This window comes from Ursus maritimus, unplaced genomic scaffold (genome assembly GCF_017311325.1).
Source record: "Ursus maritimus isolate PB19 unplaced genomic scaffold, ASM1731132v1 scaffold_5, whole genome shotgun sequence".
NCBI lineage: Eukaryota > Metazoa > Chordata > Mammalia > Carnivora > Ursidae > Ursus > Ursus maritimus.
This window is the reverse complement of record NW_024426663.1, coordinates 33,930,399-33,955,105: the sequence shown is the minus strand read 5'-3', so window position 1 is coordinate 33,955,105 and position 24,707 is coordinate 33,930,399. Positions and strand designations below refer to the sequence as shown.

The 24,707-nt window shown below is 43.9% G+C and overlaps 1 protein-coding gene and 1 long non-coding RNA gene across 4 annotated transcripts in view; one reads left to right on the top strand and one right to left on the bottom strand.

Moving 5' to 3' along the window:
• LOC103663585 overlaps positions 1-24,707 on the top strand; it is a 114,285-nt gene that overhangs the window by 54,810 nt on the left and 34,768 nt on the right. For both annotated transcript variants that reach the window (XR_005832474.1, XR_005832473.1), the window contains exon 3: positions 6,814-6,903. This is a non-coding gene — a long non-coding RNA (uncharacterized LOC103663585). The remainder of the gene's footprint in view (positions 1-6,813; positions 6,904-24,707) is intronic.
• The window catches only part of ZNF366 (zinc finger protein 366), a 77,616-nt gene that overhangs the window by 24,029 nt on the left and 28,880 nt on the right, over positions 1-24,707 (bottom strand). For both annotated transcript variants that reach the window (XM_040622194.1, XM_008691311.2), the window contains exons 2-3: positions 4,400-5,745; positions 997-1,188 (exon numbers count right to left, since the gene is read on the bottom strand). In XM_040622194.1, coding sequence (XP_040478128.1) covers positions 997-1,188; positions 4,400-5,731 — 1,524 coding nt within the window. In that variant the 5' untranslated portion in view covers positions 5,732-5,745. The remainder of the gene's footprint in view (positions 1-996; positions 1,189-4,399; positions 5,746-24,707) is intronic.

Sequence of the window (24,707 nt, the reverse complement as noted above, 5' to 3'; positions counted from 1 at the left end):
CGAGAAGGAAAACTTCCTTTTCAAACAGAGGGGCTCTAACTGAAGGTGTGATTCCCCTCTCCTTCCCCCTCAGCCCTCTCTTCACGGTGGGGATGACACGTGCCTGTACATTCCTTGAATTAAACTACTCAATCCTCCGCAAGATTCCTTCTCACTCTGGAGGTGGAGAAGGGAAACAATGTGGGGAGGGGACGGGAGGAGTGGGGAACAGCCTGGAAAGCCCAAGCATTTCTAAGTAATACCAGTCATTGCCTTGAGTTTTACAAATCTCCAGCTCCCATGTTATCTCCGCTGATAAAATAAAAATCCAACCAGGTTAACCTGATACAGACAATTTAATGAAGATGCTCGATCCTTGCACTTCATGGTACTTAGGAACAAATGAGAAACACTTCAGATGACTGTGCTCACAGTTATTCCTTGACCCAAACAAGCATTTCTAAAGTCATCGGAGGGGCTCAGAATCTCTTTCATCCTGCCTGGGAGACCTGCCCTCAAATTACGCGGCTCAGTCCAAGTGTCAGGAGGGCAAACAGGGACGGTATGAGAAGGGAGGGGGCAATGCTAAAAGCCTCTCTGACTCCTTTTTCTATTCTACTCATTGGCTTGTAAGGAGAAGAAGATTATACCCGATTATTCCTTTCTGGAATGGGAATTCTCCACATCACCTTCATCCTTTAACAACCTCATTCCCCAAATGGGCCTTCCATCCTCAGACTTCCCCTACTGGCTGCCTCCTTCCCTGCACACTGATTCCACAGTGGGACAAACAGGGCAGACTTCTCAGGGACCAGCGAAGGGCTGGTGTGAGCACAGGTGGTGCAAAGAGGAACTGAGCAGCAGATGGGCCTGAGGTTGGCCAGAGACCTACTCTGAGCCTTGCTGACCCCGCTGATGAAACATAGTAGGAAGTTTCCTGGAGATTGTCTCCCATAGGGCACTAGCACAACCCTCTGAGTCCTCCCATCCACATCCCTCCGGGGGCCCACTGCTCACCTTGCATTTGAAAGGCTTCACGTCAGAGTGGACGATCATGTGTGCTTTGAGGGTCTGTTTCTGCACAAAACTCTTGTAGCAGAGGTGACACTGGTAGGCGCGAATGTTGGTATGGATCAGCACGTGTCTCTTCATGTTGGCCAACAGAGTGAACTCCCGCCCACAAATCCCACATTTGTGCTCCTTCACACCCTGGAGGGAAGCAAGATTCCAAAAACACTGTGGTTAGCAGGTAACATGCTTTCATCAGAATTATAGTCTTCATTTTTTCTTCGCCACGCAAGACCGTGAAGAGCTTGGTGACAGATGTTGAGTCCCAAATGGTGTGGCATTAGCTTTGTTAACTGCTGTTTTCTTGAAAAGTGTTGATTACATAATCTTTTTTGTTTTCTGAAAACCATGAACTAAGCCAGACCCTTAGAGGAAAGGAAAGCTGCTGCTCTTGTTCCTGCTGCTACAGGGCTTAATTCTACAGTAACAGTTCTGGGGATTAATAGGATTTTGGTAAGAGCACTGTGGAATGATATGTGAAATGAGTCTATAATCCACCTTTCATGATAATGAAAAAATAAACCCTCCTCAAGTGATAATATCATTTCTCATATGAAAACCAATGTTTTCTTGCATCCTCATTAATGGACTTGAAAATCGCAGATGAACAATTCATATCCACACTTTGATAAATTACAACTTGATAATCACCTCTTGAAATAGTCTCCTGGGCTCCCACAGGTCACAGTGACCTCTGTGTGATTTGGCTATGGTGCCTCTGCTCAGCTAGCTTCTGTCCTATAGAGAAATTTGGCAGAGGACATCTTTCTGAACTAGAAAACAGGACAGAAGTAGACTTTCTACTTTCCTTGCTATTTATGGAACAGTGTTTGAATACTTAAGCATCAATGCCCTCAATTGAAAGCACTCCCAGGGACTCATAGCAGAAGTAGAATATTAGCTATTCCTGACTCACCAGTGCTTTCCTGAAAAGGCCTTTGCAAGCCATCTTAACACAGAATGACTTTTCAGAAGGAAAAGAGAACCATGGCATTAAAACTAAGGTTGTTACAGGATTATAACAAGTTGTTTAGCTAACAACTGTATCTTATAAAACACATATTATCTGGTATCCATAGTGACCTAGGGAGAGAGGAGTTCCAAGTTTAGCTCTGAGTCTCTCTGCCTATATGTCCATTTCTTTAATGTGGGACATGATAAGAAAATATCATTCCTCAGTTTTGGTGAGCCCATGGCACCCAAGGGTGAGTCCAGGACTCTGCGTAGCCATTTATTGGCTAACTTTAGCCAGGTCTCATGGCCTCTCCTGGTGATGGCTCCCTCATCTCAAGATGTGGTGGAGGCTCATGAGAATCAGGGACTCTTTCCAGCTGGAATACTCTTGAGTCTAGATGATTGTAGGTGAGTCTGAATTTATGCGAACAAAGAGACCTAAATTTTAATGCCCTCCTAAGAAGATGAATTTTAACAGTGTGTTGCATATTCAAGCCGTGAGTTTAAAATTTTGAAATTAATAAAAATTATGTTCTTGATGGTTTTAAACATTACTTCAGCATATTTCTTCTCAAGATTGCCTCTACACTTGTCTATGATTCTGTTGTCCTACGACCAAAGAGAAGAATCTACTTATCAATGTTTTTGGAATTCTCTAAAGAGAATTCTGTGTCCCAAGTAAAATTCACATGTAGGCTGGCCTAGAACTCAAGTGAATGGAAGGCTGGACACAACTTGGGGAACAAAGGAAGCGACTGTGTCACTAACAGGATCAGTGAAATCACAAAGAGGAGCCTGTGAGGGTTGTTAGGAGTGAGGGGTGGACAAGGGGAACACTTGACAGTAGCAGTCAAGAGCTGGAGTCCCAGAATCTCGGTGACTGCCCCATGCCTCAGTGCCTTCTTCTGCAAATCTGGAGTAGAGATACCTGCAGGTAGCTCTTAGAGTTGTTGAAGAGGATTAAATGAGAAGTAAAGCAGCTGGTACACAGCAAGTGTTCAGTAAATACTACCTCTCACTGCTTGCTGACACTGAATTAAAATGCGTTTTGTTTCCTAATTCAAATGAGACATTTCAGATACCAGGTTGTTTTGTCCATTTTTAACTTCATTTTCTACTATCTTACAGAATTTTTATATGTTCTAAAATGTATCTTTGACTCCTTTTCCACACATGTAGGAGCCCCTGAAATCAGCCTATGGTCCCCTTCGTGGCTGAATCTCAGTACACGTTGTTGAACCTGCCAGAGAGGAGTCTCCTGCCAAATGCAGGTGCCTCCTCTCTGGATGGTATCTACAGGTGCCTTTTGTAGGGCGGGAGCTGTTTGTGTACTACCCACAAGGCAGCCACACATTTTGTCTCTGCTGCAGAGCCAAAAAATGCCCACATTGTGCCCTAACCTATCAAATGAAACCCATTATGCCAGAGTAGAGATGTTATCTTGGCTGGGCAAAGTCCTCTGCTGACCTTTCTGAATTAAAGAGTGCTTTAGAAACTTTGGCTTACTAGAAGTCTCTCCTGCCAGGAAAACCTCTTGAGGTCAAAAGTGTGAGTGGAGAGGTCAGTGGGGCAAAGCTCCCCTTTCGGAAGCTCAAAGGAGACCTAAGTCAGCTTAGTTGGGTAAGATTTCAGGGACACGACTGGGGCCTTGCCTTAGTACATCCTGCATGACTCCAGAGCTCTGGTTGCAAACTAGGCTGAACCTCCATCCTTGGGCCTGTATTTTCCCTTAAAGACCTGAGCCCAGGGAAGATAAAACCAAAGAAAACAGAAGGATGCTCTTTCACTCCTCCCACAAAACAAACCACAGGGCACTGCACCCAACTAGCCAAAGGCTCTACTACCGGAAGGACAGGCCTTGCTGGACCCAGAGCCATGTGCATATGAAGCAGTTCTCACAGCTGAGGGAGAAAACAACCTAAAACAGCCACTGCTTCGGCAGCAAAGGACCAAGAGAAGTCCCTAGAAGAAGGCTCTGAATAGTATATCCCGGGCACAGAGCCGGTCTTGGGTAAATGAGGTCTAACGCCACACTCCTGCTAGTGCCCTGGATGAGGTTTACAGAAACCGAATTTCAGGGGTTGTAGGAGGCTAAGAAGCAACAGCACAAGGAACTGTTTCCTTCGGCCTTCCTCACCCTCCTTTCCGAACTGGCCGCATTCTTTATTTCGAGGCCCGTCTTAGACGCTAGAAGGCTGGATAGCAAAGGACTTGCTTGCTGCTCTCCTCAGCGCCCCGCATTTCAAGGCGAGGAAGGAGGAGAGGACTCAGGGAAGCGGCCCCGGCCCAGGGTTGCCCCGCCCTCGCATCCCAGGTGCACCGCGGCAAAGGTCTCCTGGCCCCGCCCTCGCAGGGCTCTGCGCCTGCTCCCCAAGCTCCCGCCCCCGGCCCGCGGTACCTTGTGGGTGAGGGAATGCTGCTTGAGGTGGTGGGGCTGCACAAACTCCATGCCGCACTCAGAGCAGATGTAGGGCCGGATGTCTTTGTGCTTCATCATGTGGTTCTGCAGCTGGCTCGGGTACTGGAAAGTCTTGTCACACTCGGAGCAGCTGTACTGGATGGGGCCCCGGTGCGTGGTGAGGTGCCGCTTCAGCTGGGCCAAGGTGGGGAAGTCGAGGCCGCACTCCACACAGATGTTCTCGCGCCCACTGGCGTGCTTGGCTTCGTGGGCCTTGAGCTCGCTGGGGTAGGCGAAGCCCCGGCCGCACACGCGGCAGTTGTGCGGCTTCACCTCGCTGTGCTGCATCATGTGGCGCTTCAGGTGGCTGGTCTGCGTGAAGGCCTTGTGGCACACCTGGCACTTGTGGGGCCGCGTGCCCTGGTGCGTCAGCATGTGGGTGTGCAGATGGCTGAGCTGCTTGAACAGCTTCCCGCAGCGGGTGCACGCGTGCGGCTTGATCCCGCTGTGGCCCAGGATGTGGGTGACCAGGTTGTACTTGGAGGTGTAGGACTTCTCGCAGGTGGGGCACTGCCAGCGCTTCTGCGCCCCACCCACGTCCACGTAGTAACTGTCGTCGATGCGCACGTTCACGTCCACCCTCTCCACCTTCTGCTTGGTCTCCTCGCTCTCCCGAGGCTCGGCTTTGCGCGGCAGCAGCGCTTCGGGGGGCTGCTTGGGCAGGAAGGTGTGCCGGCTGAAGGGGAAGGGGGAGGCCGAGGGCATGAAGAAGGGGAACATGAGGCCCGGGGGGACCTTGGGGTAGTAGGGGTAGGGCGTGGGCAGGAACGGAGCGGGGGTCGGCTGGGGCCACACGGCGCTGGGCTTCACGGGCTCCTGCTTGACGGGCTTGCCCCCCAAGTGTTCTAGGGTGCGGTAGAACTGGAAGCCCACGTTGCACAGGTCGATCATTTGCGAGTCATACTTGGGGCGTGGGGGCTGCGGGAAGAGCAAAGAGAGATTCGGAGGGCCGTGGTTTTTGCTCTCCTCAGAGTGGAGGGCGAGAGGGGCTTCTTCCGCAGGGTGGTTATAGGGCATCTTGGTGGGCATGCTCTTCCGTTTCCGAGACCCTCCTCCTTCGAAGACCCCCGGGAATCCATCTAGGTGTCCCGGAGGAGGTTCATACCGAAATTGTGAAAAAGGCCCCCGGAGAGCTTCTGGGAAGGGGTGTCTTTGGGGAGCTTTCCCTCGGGAAACCACTGGCTGCAGGCAGTGGGGAAAGGAGGGGGCTCTCTTCACACCCAAATTGAAATGCACATCCTCATCTTTGATCATCTTCATTTCCTTCTGCATCCTTGGCAATTTTCCTTTAAAGAGAAAGAAACTGTTTAAAAAAGAGTCCCTTTTTTCCCCCGAAGGGTTCTGGCTAGATATCAGTACTACTTTATGAAGAGTGATGCTTGTTTAATACTGACCCTCACTTATCCTAGGACTGTTTGGAGTATCACTGGTTTCCCCGCCACCTTACAAACCCATTACTAACGTGTAAAGCCCTGGCCTCCTGCAGTGGGACCCTAGAGGTCCAGTGCAAATCCACAAACACAATCTTAGCTGGGGGTTGGGGGGCGTTGGAGTGCACTGGATTGAGATTGGAGTGCACCTGGGAATTCAACCAGCCATTGTGCCCACTTAAGATGAGAGTACAAAAAAAAAGAAAGAAACGAAAAGAAAGAAAATTGAGGGTAGCAAGGCCCAGATAGATGAAGTGGCATGCTCAAGCCCACAGCTGCTCAGTGCAGGAGTCAGAACGGGGATGCGTTCTGATGTGGGTTTTCAGCCTGAGATGGAATTGTCATCTGCTAGTGGTGACTTACATGTGTCTTTGGGGTTGTTTCTGTTCTGAAGGAACCAATTTCCCCTGCCCCTTCCTGTCTTGGGGGCCTTTGCTGCTGGAGGATGGGGAGTACTCAAGTCCATGCAGGTGAACAGATTTGCCTGCTTAACTCGGATCTCAGATTTTCTGAGTTACCCACTCCAAGCAAGGTGTGCTGCTGGGGTGTATCAAATGGATGGTGTCAATGTGATTAATAAAGGCTAAAAGCCAATGTCACAAAGTCATCTTGGCAACTTATGCATTTTCTTTTCTTTTTTTAAATTTTATTTACTTATTTGAGGGAGAGAGAGTGTGAGCAAGAGCGAGCACAAGCCAAGGGAAAGGCAGTGGGAGAAACAGACTCCCTGCTGATCAGGGAGCCTGATGCGGGACTTGATCCCAGGACACTGGGATCATGACTTGAGCCGAAAGCAGAGGCTTAACCATCTGAGCCACCCAGGTGCCCCAACTTCTACATTTTCGTCTTCCACCTGGAGCAACCTCAGGTGAAAATTTTGAAGACTGAATCTCTAAATCTGCGCTTGTGTCTCCTCTTTCACAGGTGTCAGCGTAAAGCTTGGCTTTCGGTGAGTCCTGAGGTGCATGACATTTCCTTGCTGAGCCGGTTACTGCGTCCTGGTGGCTACATCAGGTATGTGTGGGAGAGCCTGTGGGCTGGAGTCTAAACCAAGGGCTCTGCTTCCCTTCACATGTCTCCTTGCCATTTTTCTACACTCCTCATGTGGATAGTTGTAGAAAGAGCCAAGTGGCTGACTCCACGTTTCCAGTGAGGGCCCTTTGTACACAAGTCCTCTGAGCTTGAATGGTATGCTTAGGGCCCTGGCCCTGTGAGAATGGCTATGTGCCAAGCAATGTAGGGTGAGGGTCCCAGGGGTCAGAGGGCCAATAGCTTCTAGTGATTTTCTTCAGTCCTTGATGAAGCAAATGCAGATTTGCAAGGACCTGGATATTCCCACATGTGTCTTCATGAGAGGTTTGAAAATTGTAGCACAATTAAAACAAAATAGGCCTTTTTATATTGGAATACCAATTCCATACACAGACGATCCAACTGAGAGAAAAAATATGTGCCTTATTATGTGAATATTGGGGCATTACTTAAAACTGTTATAAAAATCATCACAAAATGAATAAATAGTATCTATTAATCTTTGATTTGTATTTATGTGGTGGGAAGATAGCCCTGGTTTGTCTTCTTTCCATGGATTTGGGGCTTAGTAATTAAGAGCAAGACCTTGTTTGTTTAGCAGAAGGAAAGCTCAGCCCTGTGTCCCATCTTTCTTCTGCTTCCTAAAATTGTTACCGATAGGTCTTCTACCACTGCTGACTCAAGGACCAGGCACCTGTAAGGAGGTGAAGAGAGTAGCAGGAGAATGAATATCTAGCTTTATGAGATCAGAGAATGCTGCTCTGCTGTTGACAACACCGGGGCAAGGATGGAGAGGGCAGAGGCTCTTGGATGGTTTTCCATGTTTACTAGGTCTCGCCTTGCTCTTCAGCAGGTCCTGATCCCTGAATTCGCATGCAGTTATAGAGAAATCTGAGATTTTGTTGCTTCTATAAAGATAATTGGCTTTCAGATAAGGTTAATGCGTCCTATTGAAATAGAGGGGGGAAATGGCAGCTCCGTTCTCTGAACTTCATTTTGGCCATGGTTGGTTGTATACCCTTTGTGGAGAGAAGATTCTATTTGCAAAAAGGCTACTCAGACTGGAGACAACAACTCCAGGCTACGTATGACTGTAGCAGACCACGGCAGAGCCCATCCAAGTGCAGACGGGTTCTGTCTGTTTTATTCTGATCTGATTTAAAGAGGCAATGATTCCTACTTCATGTAAGAGGGCTTGATTGGAGAATTAGTTAAAAAAAAGGGGGGGGGAGAGAGAGAGAAAGGGATACAGAGAGACATCAGAGTATGGACCAGAATTTACTGAGGTTTTAATGTATTTTATTATTAAGAAGGTATTAGAAAATGCATGGCTAATGATGTCTGGTGTCTTTATACCACGTGTTACATCTTATTCTTCCACTTAGTGGAAATGAATGTTATCACTAATTTTGAAACAAAAGGTGTCTGGTGTATACACATTGTTATTGTCTGTGTTTAATATTTTTGGTTTTAGTTGTGACATAGTCTAATTAAGTCACTTTACTGTATTAGAAGTGACATTTTTAATACAATACTAATTTCAAAAGCATATTTATTTTCAGTGTTTGCATTTTATCACCATCAACCTAGTAAGGCAAAGAAACATTGCTGAACAGAGATGATGTGTTTTTAAACATCAGTGGCAGAATTGTGTCCCCAAATGCAGAGATTATCCATATGTACATTTTCATTTCCTCCCTATTTTAATATTAAAATTTCCCCCAATTTCTGACTTGTGTGTATACACAGCCCACCCCTAAAATAATAGTGTGCCTGTTCTAGAATAAAATCATTAATTCAGGAGCTTTAAAAGGCGTTGAGATCTGTCCACGAACATTTTCCCAGAACTTTAAAACAGCAGTCCCTTCTGCGTAAAGATCTTAAGGGACACTGCCGGTCTCTACAGAGGTCAAGGAGAACTGGATCTGCTTCCTCTCGGCTATCTTGAGAGAGAAATCAGCTGTAGCTGCTGCTAGTTATTAATATCCCTGTCTTCTGAGCACAGGGTGCTAAGGAGAAGCCCTAAGGGGTAAAAGAAAAACACAAAAAGCAAACTCACTGGGGATGGGGCATGTTGAAGGGAAGAACAGGGAAAGGATGTCTTCCCCAGGAGGTAATTTATCTTAAAACAGTCAACTTAAAACTCTGAGTGGCCTCTACAAAAATATTAACAAACTCCTAGAAAACCTCAATGTGTGCCACCCCCAGATTCCCCTCTATTTCTAAGAATAAGTCTGCAGGCATCCATGGCAGATAGAGATTCCCATTCACACGGCAAGAGAGATCTCAGAGCCTCAGTAATCTTCTTGGCCAAGGGCAGGGGGTGGGGGAGCTGCATGCCCTCCCCTGGCCAGTAACCCGTGGCTTCTCCCAGAAAACTGGCATGTCGTAAGACTGTTCCCCACCAGCATGAGCAAGACAATACGCAAAAAACCCCTGAAATTGTAAAGTAACCACCTATGGGATAGTTTGGAGCCTTGCTTTGGAGGCTGAGGGTCTGGATTTGAATTCTTTGTGTTAGCAGCTGTGAGCAACTGAGCAAGTTAATTTTGGGGCTCAGTTTCCTTGTCCAGGCAATCGGGGTTGGGATACCCCCAGTGGGTTGTTGGAAACTTAAAATAGAGCATGTATGTGAAAGTGTGTTAAACACTAGGCAGCGTGGTGCTCTTGAGGGATAAGAAAGAGTGGCCAGGAGGGGAGGATTGCTGTCGTGATTAGTAGATGGATGCTGACTGAGAGCATCTCTTTTCCAAGCTGAAGCTCTTGGTCAGCCTCTGTGTCTCTGCTTTGCAGGTCAAAACATAGACTTGACTCATTCACCCTGAGTCGATCTTGTCATAGCAGTGGATATGAACCATACTAAAAGAGGCCAGCGGGTGAGGCCAGGACATGTGTATTCATTCAGTGTGGAGATCAACATTGAGAATACTCCCCCATCCCTTCTCTATCCTTTCCTACTATGGAGATGGCTCTGGGCCTACATTAATAACAGATGGCTTTGGTGAGTGGGATTGGGTGGTCTCATAAGCTATTTCAGCCAGTCTATGGGAAGCTGAAGGATTGCCCCCAGTCAGATATCAGAGGTCATCTTCCCAGAGACAGGAGGCCCTGTTTGTCAAAACCCAGGTCTCAGAAACTTAGGACAGTGCTGAGCCAACAGTGGCAAACCAACTCTTGCAATTTCTGCTAGACTGTGAGGGTAGGAACTGGGTCTGTTTTGTCCACCACTGCATTTCCAGTGCCCAGCATGGTGCTTGACACAAAGCAAGTGCTTAATAAACTGCTGTGGGGTGAGAGAAGGAATGGAAATCTCCTGTTTTTAAAGTCTCCACACGGAACTTTTAAATGTGTACTTTTATCTTACTTTAGACTGCAGATGACTTTTTGAGACATCCCTAATTAGAGCATGAGCACTCTCATAAACTCTCAGGTAGTTATTGTGCGAAGAACTTGTATGTACACCTTGTGTGTGCTATTGCTTACCCTCCTCAGTTTCCAAGGGCTACGTTCTCTGCACTGATCGGCGAATCAGGGTAAGCCCTACATCCTGGCTATTTCCAGGATGGAAAGTATATGGAAACTAATGCCAGGGAGCCATCCTCAAAGTGCCACAAGGTTCTGCAACCCAGTCGGAAAACAGATGCCTGAAAAGGCCAACAGGCAACAGTGAGTTGAAAGACCCTTGGGGGTGCCTTAGTGGCTCAGTCGGTTAAGCATCCAACTCTTGATCTCAGCTCAGGCCTTGATCTCAGGGGCATGAGTTCAAGCCCTGCATGGAGCCTATTTAAAGAAAGGGAGGGGGACCTGGATCAAGAAAGTGAAACATAGACCAAGACGAAGTGGTCACCCTGCACTCTTACAACCATAGGAGATGTTTGGGAAGGTAGTAGCAGTCCACCTTTTGTAGTGTGAGGTAAAGGTGGAGGCTTAGAATAATCATAGATTTTCATTGCCATGGGCAGAGAACGTCCCTGACTTTCTTCCTATACTCAATCACCAAGGCAAATAGACTGTAAGTCAGGAAGCAAATAGTTTGAGGAGGAAAATATTGGGTTGATGTGTTAGAAGAATCTGGGACTTAAGATGTCTTCTTTCACAGGTATTTTCCACAAGAGTTAGTGATGAGGAAATAGGGAATGAAAGGATTTTAAAAACAAAAATAAAATCTCCTTTCAAACCATAAGGACCAATTAGAAATACAAGGCCTAAGATGAAACATTTAGTTTGGGGAAAAAAAATTCTTCTAATAATGCCCTTTAATCAGGAATTCACCTACTGCACCAAAATATAAATATTCCCCAGATAAAATTACTGGTATTTTGTGGTTCTCACTTGAATCGAAGGTCATTCCGGTAAATGGTATCAGAAGAGTCATGGTGAGTCAGCATGCCAGAGGCAGATCTGCTTATCTTGACTCCATAACACTGATTTTTATTCATCCTGAAATTCATGGAAGAATATTCTCTCACATTCTTTATTCCTTGAAGATTTCCTCATTTCATTGGAAAATGTTGCATCTTACTATTGGAGACAGTGGCTTTCCATTTAATTTGAGAGAGTGGCATTTTCTTATGCGGTCTACCTGCAGCTCTGCTCTCCACAGAGATGGAAGCATGGAGGAGGTGGGTGTCGAGGAGACATTTAAGAATAAACAACAGTGCTAAGAGAAGCAAAGGGTAACAAGTTGGAGGGAAGGTACCAGGAAGGCAGGATGGGAGATACATGGACTGATTACTAACCTCTCTCTGTTCATACACGAAGATTTTGTTGTAACGTTCCTCCAAAGTGGGATTTTATTGGATCACCTGGTTCTTTGTGAATTTTTGATAACAAAAAGAGACTTCGAATCTTAGAATTAAACATTGTAATAATGGAACGTAATTGTCTTAATATATATGTAGTTGTATTGCTGAGTTCTTCATCTGTATATATTTGGCAGATTATGATTCAGTCTTGTATCCCTGTAGTTGGCAGGAATAGAAGGGTCTCTGTATGCAGCTGGCAGATAAGGCGATATGTTCTAAAGAAAGGAATGGTCTGCCTTGTCACTCCCTGGATTAGGGGTATACATAAGAAGAGGTAACCAGATACCTGGTAGCAAGACCCCAGGTAGGGCCCTTCTGGATGGCCTCGTGGCCCTATTTAATTTATAAACCCAAATTCCTCCCATTTTGTTATAAAAAGTAATCTGTCATCCCACAGCGTGGTGGTCAGAAAATATTAATTGGTGATAAGACCTATTTACATGTAAAATAGTTAATCGAACTCATGTAATTTTTAAGTTCCTAAATATCACCAAGACATAAAGTCAAGTTTAGTTTTTCATTGTTTAGATTGTCCATGCTGAGTATGCATGCACACCATATATTTTATATATACACTAAGTAGGTCTTACTAAAACAGCAACAGATTCAGCTACTAACTTGCATAGACTAAACAGATGTGGGGGAAAAAATAAATAAATAGAGGTGGGTTTCATTTAGGAGAGTGCTTGGTGCCTAAGTCAAGTTTCTGGAAAGCAGGAGTGAATATAATTACTTGAGCCCTGGAACAGCTGCTAGGGTGTTGGGGTTATCTCTGCCCTCGTGACCCATTTAAAGGAAGGAAATGAGCTGGAGATGTGACTTAGCAGTTTTCTTTCCCAACACTGAGAGCTAATATGTCTCTTGTGGATGGAGCTATAACTGGAATGGTAAAATTTTTTCCTACTTTCTTTTGGGGGAAATGTCCTTAGAATATATGTCAGTTTTTTTTGTTTGTTTGGTTGGTTTGGTTTTTTGGTTTTATGTTCATAGATGAAGTAAACTTGATATGCTCCCTCCTAGCTAAGCAAATATATGCCTGCATATTAGAAAGCTTCATTTTGTCTATCTCTGGGAATGACAGCATATTCTGTTAGGAAGGCCTTAGAATGAGTAGCTAATGCCAGAAAATATGACCCTCTGGCAAGCAAGAGTGGTAAGAAGTAACACATAATAATAGCCATCTGTGGAAGGAACTTATCTTAAAAGTATAACTCAAGGCTGTATTTTTGGGAGAGAGGTGTGAGGAACTGTTTTGTATCTTAATTGTGGTGGTAGTTACACAACTCTATTTGTCAAAACTCCTAGAACTCAAATGAATTTTACAGTATATAAATTAAAAATAAGTTTAAAAATATAAAAGAAACATACCCCAAAATGCTACTCTGCACAGTATTATAAAAAGAGTAACTGAGGATATTTGGGAAATATCAGTCAAGGCGAGCAGACTCCACCCTCTAATCAAGTCTTATCTTTGGAATGCATCCAATAATATGCATAAGGTATATGAAGAGGGGAACTCGGTTACAAGTATTTGATGATCTTAATTATTGCTCTTTCCAAAGGGGAGACTTTGAATATGGCAGATATACTAGTTTTGTTTGTTTGTTTGTTTTGTTGTTGTTTTGTGGGTTCTTTTGTATGTTTTCTATTCAGCATGAATATTATGGGGGCAGGGATTGTGCTTTAAATTACACTTCAAGGTCTAATTTTTGGCCCTGATTGCATATTCAGGAAATAATCTTCCATTATTTCTCTAGCATCTTTGAAACCTAAGTGTACCATCAGTGGTCAGGATCATTTCTGGTCATTAGGAAAGATATTTCTCCCCCTTGTAAATCAATAGATTGGTATTGACATGCAGGTCCACAAATAACTCTTGTGAATGAATCATTTCCTCTAAGAGTGATTAACAGAATGCTTTTATGAAATGGAACACATGAATGTCCAAACCCACAGACTAAATCCTGAGTCATGGCAGCCCCACCAGGCACTGCTATCCCATGAAGTCTACCTGAACAGTCAGCTGCCTTCTTTCTTTGATACCTTTCACTGGGTATATAAGCCAGACTGTTCCAAGATTGTATAGGGCAAGAGGTAGAGAGAACCTCACCTACTAGAGGCTTTATGGAGACATACAGGTGAAACTTTCCTTTCTATCAGAGCTGGAAGAAAATTTATCACTTCTCTGATGTTTATCACATTTATCTGTTTGACTCATTGATCAGTTCCTGTGTTGCTAGTCACCTTTCTGTGTGGGTAGGTATCTTATATTTCTAACAATCTGGTTAGAAAGTCAGAGACTTGCCTGGTGCATTATCTGTTGTTAGGATCCAATAATTGTGTGGAAATTGATTTAACAAGTCCCATGTTTATTTTGCTCTTGCTCCCTGATCCTTATTCCTACCCGAAAGAAGGAATAACTGGTTGACAAGTCCTGTCCCAGTCCATCCCAGGCCAACTTCCCATCACTAAACTGCCAAGAACAACTCTGGTGAGAAAGTTGGTTTAGCTGAGGTGTAGCAATGTCTAAGGTTTTCTTTCCAGAAAGCATGGCCCCCTTTGCTTCATGCGGGTGCAGGATCCGTAGCCAGTGTGCGCCATATTCCTTTGACCTGAAAGGTGGAATTCAGTCCTGTTACACTGAAATAATTATGAATGAATGTGGGAGGGCTCTGGAAATGCCAAGTGATCAAATGCCACTGAGCCTCTGAGGGAGGGTGTCACCCTAGAGTAGAACATGCCCATGTTCTAGCAAACAATATCCCAGGAGGGCAGGCCACCACAGTTTCTCTCAGTCACTCCATAACTGCAAGTTCCCTCATGATCTGCTGGGCAAATGTCCATTCGTTTTGTGGAAATGCCCACCCTAATGGGCAAATGGATCTGTGACCTCACCCTTTCTTTATATTTTCATGTAGAGAAAATTCCTGCTCTATTTCTTTCTGTCTTCTGATGAGTGATCACGTTTCATCTTGGATACCAATTTTCCCCTCACACTTTTTAGTGTAAGATCTTCTGTTTCATATTGATTTTTCTACTGATTCTGCTCACTAAAAGCATTCTTGGAAAATACATATATTTATATGTAATTATTTCCTCATATACTTGTACCCTTTGTCTGTCTCCAGAAGGAAATACAAGAATCTGGTAATACTTGGTTGCCTTGGAGGAGGAAGACTGTATGACTGGTGGAGGAAGGCTTGGGAGTCCAGCAGTCGAGTTACCAGTTCAGGATGGACCATTGCCATCATAGTCTATAGACGTGGGAAGGTGCCCTGTGGGTGTGGAGTTCCCTGGGTAGAGAGGAAACTTTTCATTGTATACCCTTTCAACTTACACTTTCGCACACTGTGACTGACTTAGCTATTCAAATACTTGCACTAAAAATTAAAAATTCATATTGGCTTTCAAACAGCAAACATTTAGATAAAATTAGACTTGGGATCCCCTTCCTTTTGAGTGCTGAAGAATTCTCTGGAAACATTTCTGTGGACTCCTCAAGTTTTCTGCCGAAGGTTTTTTGATGCCCCTGGCAAAGTTAATCCGGATTTAGACTTTGGGCACGCACCTTTATGACCCAGGGAAGTAAGCATAAGCAACCGCAAAGACTCAGACATGGAGAAACCTCCCAAAAGCATTCACTCAGGAAACCCCTTCAAGTGCTTTCTTTGTGCCTGCACTGTGTGGGAGCCAGAGGACAATGTCTAATTAGCCCAATGCTAACTTCAAAGAACTCACTGTCTGGGAGAAGAAACTGACAGACAAACGTGGAGAAAAATATTCTAGGAACTACAATAGAGGATTCTTGAACTGGCAGGTTGATTTGCTGGATATGAGAGAATAAGAAGCAGAATGGAATTTCTTTGACATAAAATATTTTCTTTCGAGATATTCCTTTATTTCCTTTTTTATCATTAAAACTTCCATTAGAATAGCAAGAAACAGATGGAGGATTATCTGTGAATGTGAGGGAAGTGAGGAAAACTACTCTTTTCCCCAACCAGTGCCCCAGTGTCCACTAGCCATGGATCCTGCAGAACAGAGGAAGACTTCGGTGACTAGAAGAGTGGGCTAACCTTTGATGAATGGCATTAAGAAAACCAGGTGTCTATGAGACAAAAATACATTCAACCTTGGAAGTTCAGATTATGTGAAGATTCACAATAATTACAGAATCACACACTGCAAGTATGACTGATCCAGTTTCTCCACCCTACCCATTCCTGAGTTTTTCCTGGCTCCTTCCCCAGTGCTGAGAAGGAACTTTGGGACACTAAGGATGAGACCCTTGGAATATCAGGCCCTAAGGTAATTAAGTTGCTTAAATCTTCTTCCAGGGTAAAAGTCCAATCCTGTTTATGCCACTGCGTAAAACATCAGAGCACAAGCGTGCTGCAGCTCTCAGACAGAATGAGTCCCTCCTTCCTCTCGGCTCCCACGGTGTATGCCCACACCCGTCATGCGGATTCCTCCCAGAGCACCACAACAACCTGCTTCCCCACGTCACTGTGATCCCCTTGAGGTCCTGACTAATTCCTACACTTCTGAGTCTTCATAGCTTTGTACAATGACTGGCACTTACCAACAGTTTTAATTGAGACATTTTCAAATTGCAGTAATTTTCTAGTCATAAAATGATCTTATTCTGTTCATTAGCACTAACTAGTAGATAAAACTACGAAAACAAAGTCTGTAGAGTTCTTTCCTTGTACTCTTTTCTTTCTACTTCCCTTCTAACAAATAGACAATGCTTTTTTGCTGTTGTTTAGGATTAGTCATCAAAAGGAACATAATTTGTTTTTAGATGTGGTTCATCTTGCTTATTAGTCACAAATGTATTTTATATTCTAATCTGTTCTAATGATCTGCCAAGTGTTGTGTTTAGAGAATGGCCCTGGAAAGCAATGCTCACATGCCCAAGAAGGAGCCCATTCATATTAGAATCCATCACTTCGAATCTAACTTATCTCTTTTCCATACCTCAGGTACTTATTACATTAAAATGTAATAATACTCCAAGATTTGTAATTGCCTCAACATGCCTCATTCTGGCATTTTTGTCAGTTTCTCCCTTTATTATGTTCTCTCCCATAAACCTCAAATTCTAACTTTATGTAAAAAATAAAGAAGGAAGGAAGGGAAGGAGGGAGGGAGGGAACCAAGAAGTCAACTTGCCGACACCTTCCACATTGACCAGGCATTGTTGGGTGGTTGCTAGAAAATCTTGTTCACTGTTTCTTAGAAATGGCTATTAGCTTCTCTCTTTGTTTCCATTCCCGGAGCGAGGACTGTATTCTGAGTGCCCACTTCACTCCTAGGTTACTTTCAACAGTTTCCATCCACTCTTTCAGACCTTTTTTCTCCTTCTTTAAAAATTTCTTGAATACCAGTGTCAATTTCATCTTCTAAAAAGTTGTCACTTTTTCTAAGACAGCTCTCTGTTGAGGAACCAACAACAATAGTGTATAGACAGTGCTATACATAGCATGTAGAGCTGGTTTGTTGCTGTTCCAATATTCATTTCTCCTTCTTCCTTTGGAAACAGAACCCCGATTTTGCTTGTGGTGACAACGTGCCCAGCCAAAGTTCTAGCCTTTTCAGACATCCCTTCAGTTAGTGGTTATCTAGTGCCTCAGTTCTGCCCAGTGAGATGTAGGCAGCTGGGGGCTAGGGATTTCTGAGAAAGCTCTTGCATTCCTAATACAGAAACTACCTGCTTTATCTTTTCCTTTTTAAATTCTTTCTGCCTAAAGTGTGGATATGAGGTTGGAGGTGGAGTGGTCATATTGCAACCATGAAACAACAGGTTAATGACAATGATTCCCACAAAGTATAGTAGAGGGGAAGAGGGCAATTGTCAGTATGAAACTTCGGTTACCCTCTTGGTGCCCGTCTTCTTGTTACTTGACAAAATGAATCCTTTACTTCATTAAGAAAATGTATTCAGAGTTCTGTGGCTTACAACTCAACAATCCCTACCTGATGCGCAGAGCAATGTAAACTCCTCTCCCTGACTTTCAGGTCCTTTAAAACAGATCCAACTCAGTTTCCCTTCTTGCTTAAATCCTCTCAGCCCTGATGAGACTATGCTTTCACTACATGGAGCAAACTGATTTCTACCTCCTGGCCTTTGTTTAGACTGGTCAGCTGTCCAGGAATATTCTTTCCATTGATCCATCCCATTTTCCAGGCTTCCTCCTGGAAACTTTTCCACCCTACCCTTATGCCCAATTTTCCTTCCTTCCTTCCTTTCTTTCTTTCTTTCTTTCTTTCTTTCTTTCTTTCTTTCTTTCTTTCAAGATTTATTAATTTATTTGAGAGAGAGTGCCTGTGAGAGGAGAGGGGAGGGGCAGAGGGAGAAGTAGAGAAAGAATCTCAAGCAGACTCCCCACTGAGCACGGAGTACCACTCAGGACTCTATCTCAGGACCCTGAGATCATGACCTGAGCCAAAAACAAGAGTCAGATGCTTAACCATCTGAGCCACTCAGGTGCTCCTCCCTTCTTTCAAATCCTGTTGTATCACCCCACTGAGCCCTGGGTTAAATAGAGTATTTTTTTTTCTTTACTGCACTCTGGTTCTTTCATGGTTAGGTTTTGTTTTCCTGTAAGCCCCTTTCAGCCTGGAATTCATACCCTTCTGTCTCCCATTGTGCTTTGCACGGTACTAATTGCCATGAAGTTACTCAATCCAGAGCTGTTGCCTGGTTGGGATTCTTTTACTATGCACTGCTGTACCTGCTTTTTAAAACACAGTTGTTTGTGGCTTTAAGAGGACACGTGAGTTTCGGTTGTATTTCCATCTAGTAAGTTAATGTTACCATAGATTGCTGGTTCAGATTCAGTATGGATTTGCCAGTTGGAGATATTTGCAGCAGCAAACATTATCATTGTGGATTATTAGTTCCTGTGAGCATTATGCTGAAGTCACACATTGTTGATAGAACATTGCTGACATTGGAGATCAACCTCCAGGCCCTTAAATATGGGTTTTCAGCATCAAGGGAACGTGAGATTAGGACTCTTTGGAGCCCATTTCTCCCTGTCTCAGAAGCACAACAAAGGCCAGTTAAAAGACTCAGCTTGGCTGAAAGGCCACAGATATGCTGTCAGGTTCCTGTGCTGAGCTGGGGCTAGGCTGCCACAGTGGGCCAAGCCAGCTCCATACTCTCCTCAGAGAGTGGCATTCCTTGTGTTCTGCTGAATGCAAAGAAAGAAAGGAGGGAGAAGAGGGGAAAAAACCACCTCTGATTAAACTTCTGGGGGTTTAGTTACTCTTCTGTGAAAAGGAAATAATCACTGAACTTAAGTGGTGGACAGTTCTGTGTTCTTTCTTAGACACTTCAACTGTGAAAAATGAAAAGGACAGCAGAGGGAGGGGTCCCAAATTCAGAAACGAAGGTTATTCTATTTTCCCAACTTTCTTTTTTTTTTCTAAAGATTTTATTAATTTTGGAGAGAGAGCATGGGGGGAGGGAGAGGGAGAGGGAGAGAGAATCCCAAGTAGACTCCATGTTGAACCCGATGTGGGGCTTAATCCCACAACCCTGAGATCACGACCAAGCTGAAAACAAGAGTTGGACGTTCAAGAAACCAAGAATCGGTCACTCAACTGACTGAGCCACCCAGGCACCCCTAATTTCTCAATTTTCTATATTTTTCTTCAAGGAGATATAACCACATTAATATTCTTACTTTCTTCCCCTTTGTCTCAAACATATACATGCATATACCCACAAGCCATGTAAAGCTGTCTTTTATGTAATTTGTTGTATTCTTGGTGTCTGCTACATTAACAAATATAGGCATTATGGAACACAGTATGGAGGTTCCTCAAGAAATTAAAAATAGAACTGCCGTATGATCAGCAATCTCACTTATGGGTATGCATCCAAAGGAACTGAAACTATTATTGAAGAGATACCTTCACTCCCATGTTTATTGCAGCATTACTCACAATAGCCAAGAGGTGGAAACAACCCAAGTGTCTGTCAATGGATGAATAAATCAAGAAACTATATGTAATGTTATATTATTCAGCCTTAAAAAAGAAGGAATCCTGACATTTGTGACAACATAAATGGAGCTTAGGACATTCTGCTAAGTGAAATAAACCAGACAGAGAAAGATAAATACTGGATGGCATCACTTATATGTGGAATCTAAAAAAAAAAAACTTGAACTCATAGAAACAGAATGTAGAACAGTTGTTGCCAGAGGCTTGGGCGTGGGGGAAATGGAGGCTGGTAAAAGGGTATGCAGTTTCAGTTATACGGTGAAAAATCTGAGGATCTAATGTAAAACATGGTGACTATAGCTGATAACATTGCACTATATATTTGAAATTTGCTAAAAGAGTAGAACTTAAATATTCTCACCAAAAAAAGAAAAAAAGGTGCTAAATATGTGGGATGAATGATGTGTTAATTAACTAGTTGGGTTAATTTCACAAGGTATATGTGTATCAAGTCATCATGTCGTTTAGATATCTTACAATTTTATTTGCCAATTATACCTTAGTAAAGCTGGAAAAAAATGGGGAAGTCTCTTCAAAGATACATCCTTCTAATACCTTAAAACATCAGCAGAAGTGTGTCTTATTAAATAATAATCCCTATTCTTAGACTAAGTATGACTTTGTTATTTGTTGACTTTTTTATTTGGTATATTAATCTCTTTTTTAAAAAAAATTAGCGAAACAAACAAAAATGATTGGGAACATGAAACAATCATTTCTTTTGGGATAGACCTTGGGGCTAATGCCCACAGGACCCATTTATAAAAGTCTGTGAGTTGCTTTGGGGCACTCTGAGGAGTCTCAGTGCTGCTTGGTAAAAACTCCACTGGGCAGTCTTGATGGACAAGGACAGAGTCCAAGTTTATGAGCAGCAACACTGAGGTTTGCGGAACTCAAAGGATTCCTTGGAGCCTCGAGGGCTCGGGAGTGTTTTCCAGACTGCCTACACAGATTGACCACTGATACATTTATTGTTCACCTCAGGCAAGGCACATGGCAGTGAGGAGAGGGGATTCTCCTGCAAAGATGTGTAAGACACAGTGCGTTTCCTCAGGAAGCTTGTCACCTAGTTGAGGAAACAAGCTAGAGATTGTAGGATCACAGACTGTCTGAGTTGGAGGGGACCTAAAAAGTCTAAAATGTAATTACGCCACATTATAAGTCTCTTAACCATTCAGGGTCTTGTTTTCCACATTTATGAAACAGTGCTGATTACCACCTACCTTAGTAGTGAATTGATTGAGATAATGTATCTTATAGAGTGCCTGCACATAAAAAGTATAGTTCAGTCTGTTTTTAGTATTATCATTATTACAAGTCAGTAAATTATGTTCAATAATGATGCTGATGATCATCACTTCAGAGGATATCACTTCAGAGTGGGGCACTCAATTAATAGTGGGTGAAAGGGAAAGAGGGAGGGGGCATGCTGGCATACTGAGGAAAGGATGTGCCCTGTGAGTCCACTTAGGGTTACAGTGATTGATCTGGGCTTCCCAGTGAGGTCTCCCATGGTGCATCAGTCTATAGAAACTGGGCTCATGGGACACAGTGACACTAATTGTGCTGAACAAGAAGCAGGCATCTAACTACAGCCCTGTCACTAGCCCTGAGTGCTAACAGAGCTTACCACAAGCAAGCAAGGAGAGTAGGACCCACAGTGATGATGTCCTGACCATTCTAAAGTTACATAATCTCCCATCCTCCAGCTCTTTCACGGTTCCACGCTTTATTTTCCAGGGGCAGTCAGCAAAAATCTTTGCCGTTCATTTATTTGTTCTCTCTTACTCCACTAGACCATAAGTTCCATGAGACCAGCTCCTTGCCTGTTCTATTCACAACTGTACCTGCCGAGAAGAGTACCCTATACATAGTTGGTTAGCACATGGGAATCACTTGGGAACTTTTAAATGTATAGTACCCATCCACCCCGCACCTAAAAACAATGCCATGCCCAGACCCCTCCCCAGATTTAAATTATATCAGGATCTCTGGGGGTGCGGACGAGACATTGGTGTATTTTAAGAGCTCTGTAGGTGATTCTCAGCCACCCAAGACTAAGAACTACTTCAGGGAGGCGTGAGATAAACCTCTGTTCTGTATCAATGCCAGAACCTCTATAGTAAGGGAAAGGGCCTGGGGTGGTAGAGGAAGGATTCTGATGGAAGAAGCCCTGTGACATGCAGTCATCCTTCCCTTTCTTCCACACAATCAGGCTACTAGGGTTGGGGTATCAGGGTGAAAAGATTCTTTTCTGTGACAAGGCTGAGCAGATGATGGCCCATGCAATGGCCATTTTGGGGTCCAGGTAATCCACAAACAGAAGCATCCTGGGCAGGTCATGCTGTACCTGTGGGGGGGTACCACCAGTGCATCATTTGAGTGCATATGAGTCTCAGACTAGAGAAATTTCCCCACCCCTTTTTCTCCTGCCAAGCCCCAACCTACCCCAAGGCCCTACCTAGCCACCTGCTAAGAAGCTGGGCTACAGATTTGGTCCCCCATAGGGATGGCTCTTGGCTCTTCTAACCTGCAAAGCTTGACAATGCGGAAGAGAGTACAAGAAGGTTTCTCCCTTCATGACTGACACTTGTGAAAGGTTGAGCTGTGGGATTTTTTTTTCTCACTTCTCTCTTGGAAATCACCTCCATATGCTGATTGGACTGTAGGAAAAGACTTCTTCTTTACATTGAGAAAGCATTTCCCATTATATTTAGGAAGCAAAGTGGAGCTGCTGTTTTTTTCAGCTTCCTTAGTGGCTTTTAATGCCATTTGTCAAGCTTGATTGTCTTTGAAAAAAAAAACAAAAACAACTTTTCATTTGGGAACAATAAGTGACTAAATGCAAAATCTTCCCTTGTACTTTGGTTGATAGTTCACACCTTTTAGAATATCTTGCTTGTATTTATAGAAAGAAACAGCTGATACTATTGACATTTATTTCCATTAAAATGCCTCATCCAATTCCCCCTCTCCCAGCTAGGATACATAGACTATTGGAAAATATTCAATGACACTAACCCAAATGTCTATATTATGTGTAGAGGAAAGGTAGAGAGAGTATGCATCTAATATCCCGAAAGCTGAGCTAATGGCATTGAAATGGCTGCCCTTAAGAAAGCCGTTGTGGCCGGAAAAGGTGACTATTTTAGGTGTTGTTGATATCTGCAGGGGGTCTGATGGCTTTGAAACTGGGGTTGAACAAACAGGTTTTTTGTCCCTGGGTCAGGGTGAGTTTTACACAGGGGACTTTGCTATAAATCAAAGGGATTATGAGTAAAATCATAGCTATCATTAACCAAGGACTCACCATATGCAAGGCTTTGACATGGATTATCTCCTTCAATCACTACTATTCCTATTTTATAGAAAAGGAATTTGAGGCACAATTATTATAAATTATTTGTCTAAGGTCACGTAGCCTGAAAGTAGCAGCTCTTACCCAGGTATTGGTAAACTTTTACTTAAAAAGGGTCAAAGAGTAAATATTGTTGGCTCTGTGAGGCTTACAGTCTCTGTTGCTACTATTCAATCCTGTTGTCATAAGGAAAGCATCCATAGTAGCCATGTCAACAAATGGGAGTGTGTGTGTGTTCCAATAAAACTTTATATACAAAAACAGGTAGTAGGCTAGCTTAGGCCTGGGAGCCATAGTTTGCCAACTCCTGCTCTTTGCATGACACTGAGCTCTGTCTTGAAACCTGGTGCTGGACTCTTATTTTAAAACCCTCTTTCAAGATCTTTTACATTTACATATGGGCTATTGCAAACACTAATCAAGCCTACTTACACAATGGCCTACTGGGCGAATAATTGAGTTTTTTGATGAATCATAATCCTCATTGCCAGCAGCACTCTAAATGTTACGATGGGCAAGGGCTTTTAGATGAGCAGGGTTATAAACCACACAAGGACTCTTCAGAGGAAAGCTTCCACGTGCATCTTAGGTCTCAGGAGTTTGGAAGCCGGCATGGTAGAAGAGGAGTTCGGTTCCTGCAGCACCCACTCTGTGCCAGGCCCTGAAAAGGGGCTCTTCGTGCTCTGCCTTTCCTGAGAGGGTCTTTATAAACTGCTCCTTCCGTGCAAGTTTCAAGGTGGCCCTCAAAACCATACACCAACAAGATCAAAGAACTGAAGGAGATGGAGCATTATATAACTTAATCCTCACATCGATCCTGCAAGACCGTTGCTCCATTTTATAGATGAGAAACAGAAACTCAGAGGGAAGTCACTTGCCTGAGGCTGAAGAGCAAATAACTGGCTGCATTAGCATTTCATCCCAGATGAGCCCACTTTCTTTGCCTGTACCCCTTCCGTTAGGCCACGCTGCCCCTTTTTAGTGGACCACACACCTCACCTTGCTTCATAACTCAATCATAAACTCACTTAAGTTTGGAAAGTCAGTTGCATTTGGTATTCTATTTACTTCTAGTCTGTAGAGAGGAGACTAGGAAACCTTGGTGCACCCTACTTGCTTCACATAGTTGCTGTCATAACCAAACAAGGTAGAGCATCTGAAGGATACATGCAAAGGGTGACACTGAATGTGCAGCGATGGCATCTGTCAGGGAACTGGTCATAGCTGTGGTGAGGCAGGCCCCTTCACCTCCTCACCACATCGCTGGCCACTGAAAGTATTCCCCGGCACCCAGGGGACCCTGGCCACTGAATCATTTAGATTGCCCAAGTCTGGGAAGGAATAGGCCCCCAAAAATCCCCTGAAATCAACCCAAAGCTCAGGAACTAGGAAAAGGTTACAGAATAGTCATCCAGTTTCTTGTCACATAAGTGACTCTTGTAAGCACACACATTAGTGTCATTGCTGTCCCCCCCTCAAACTGCATTCACCCTACTTCTATGCCTCTACTTTCACAGTGGCTATTTTCTCCTCAGGATGAGGGTAAATCCAAACATATCTTCCAGACTGATCCCCTACCCAGTTGTTTCAACAACATGGTAGGGAAA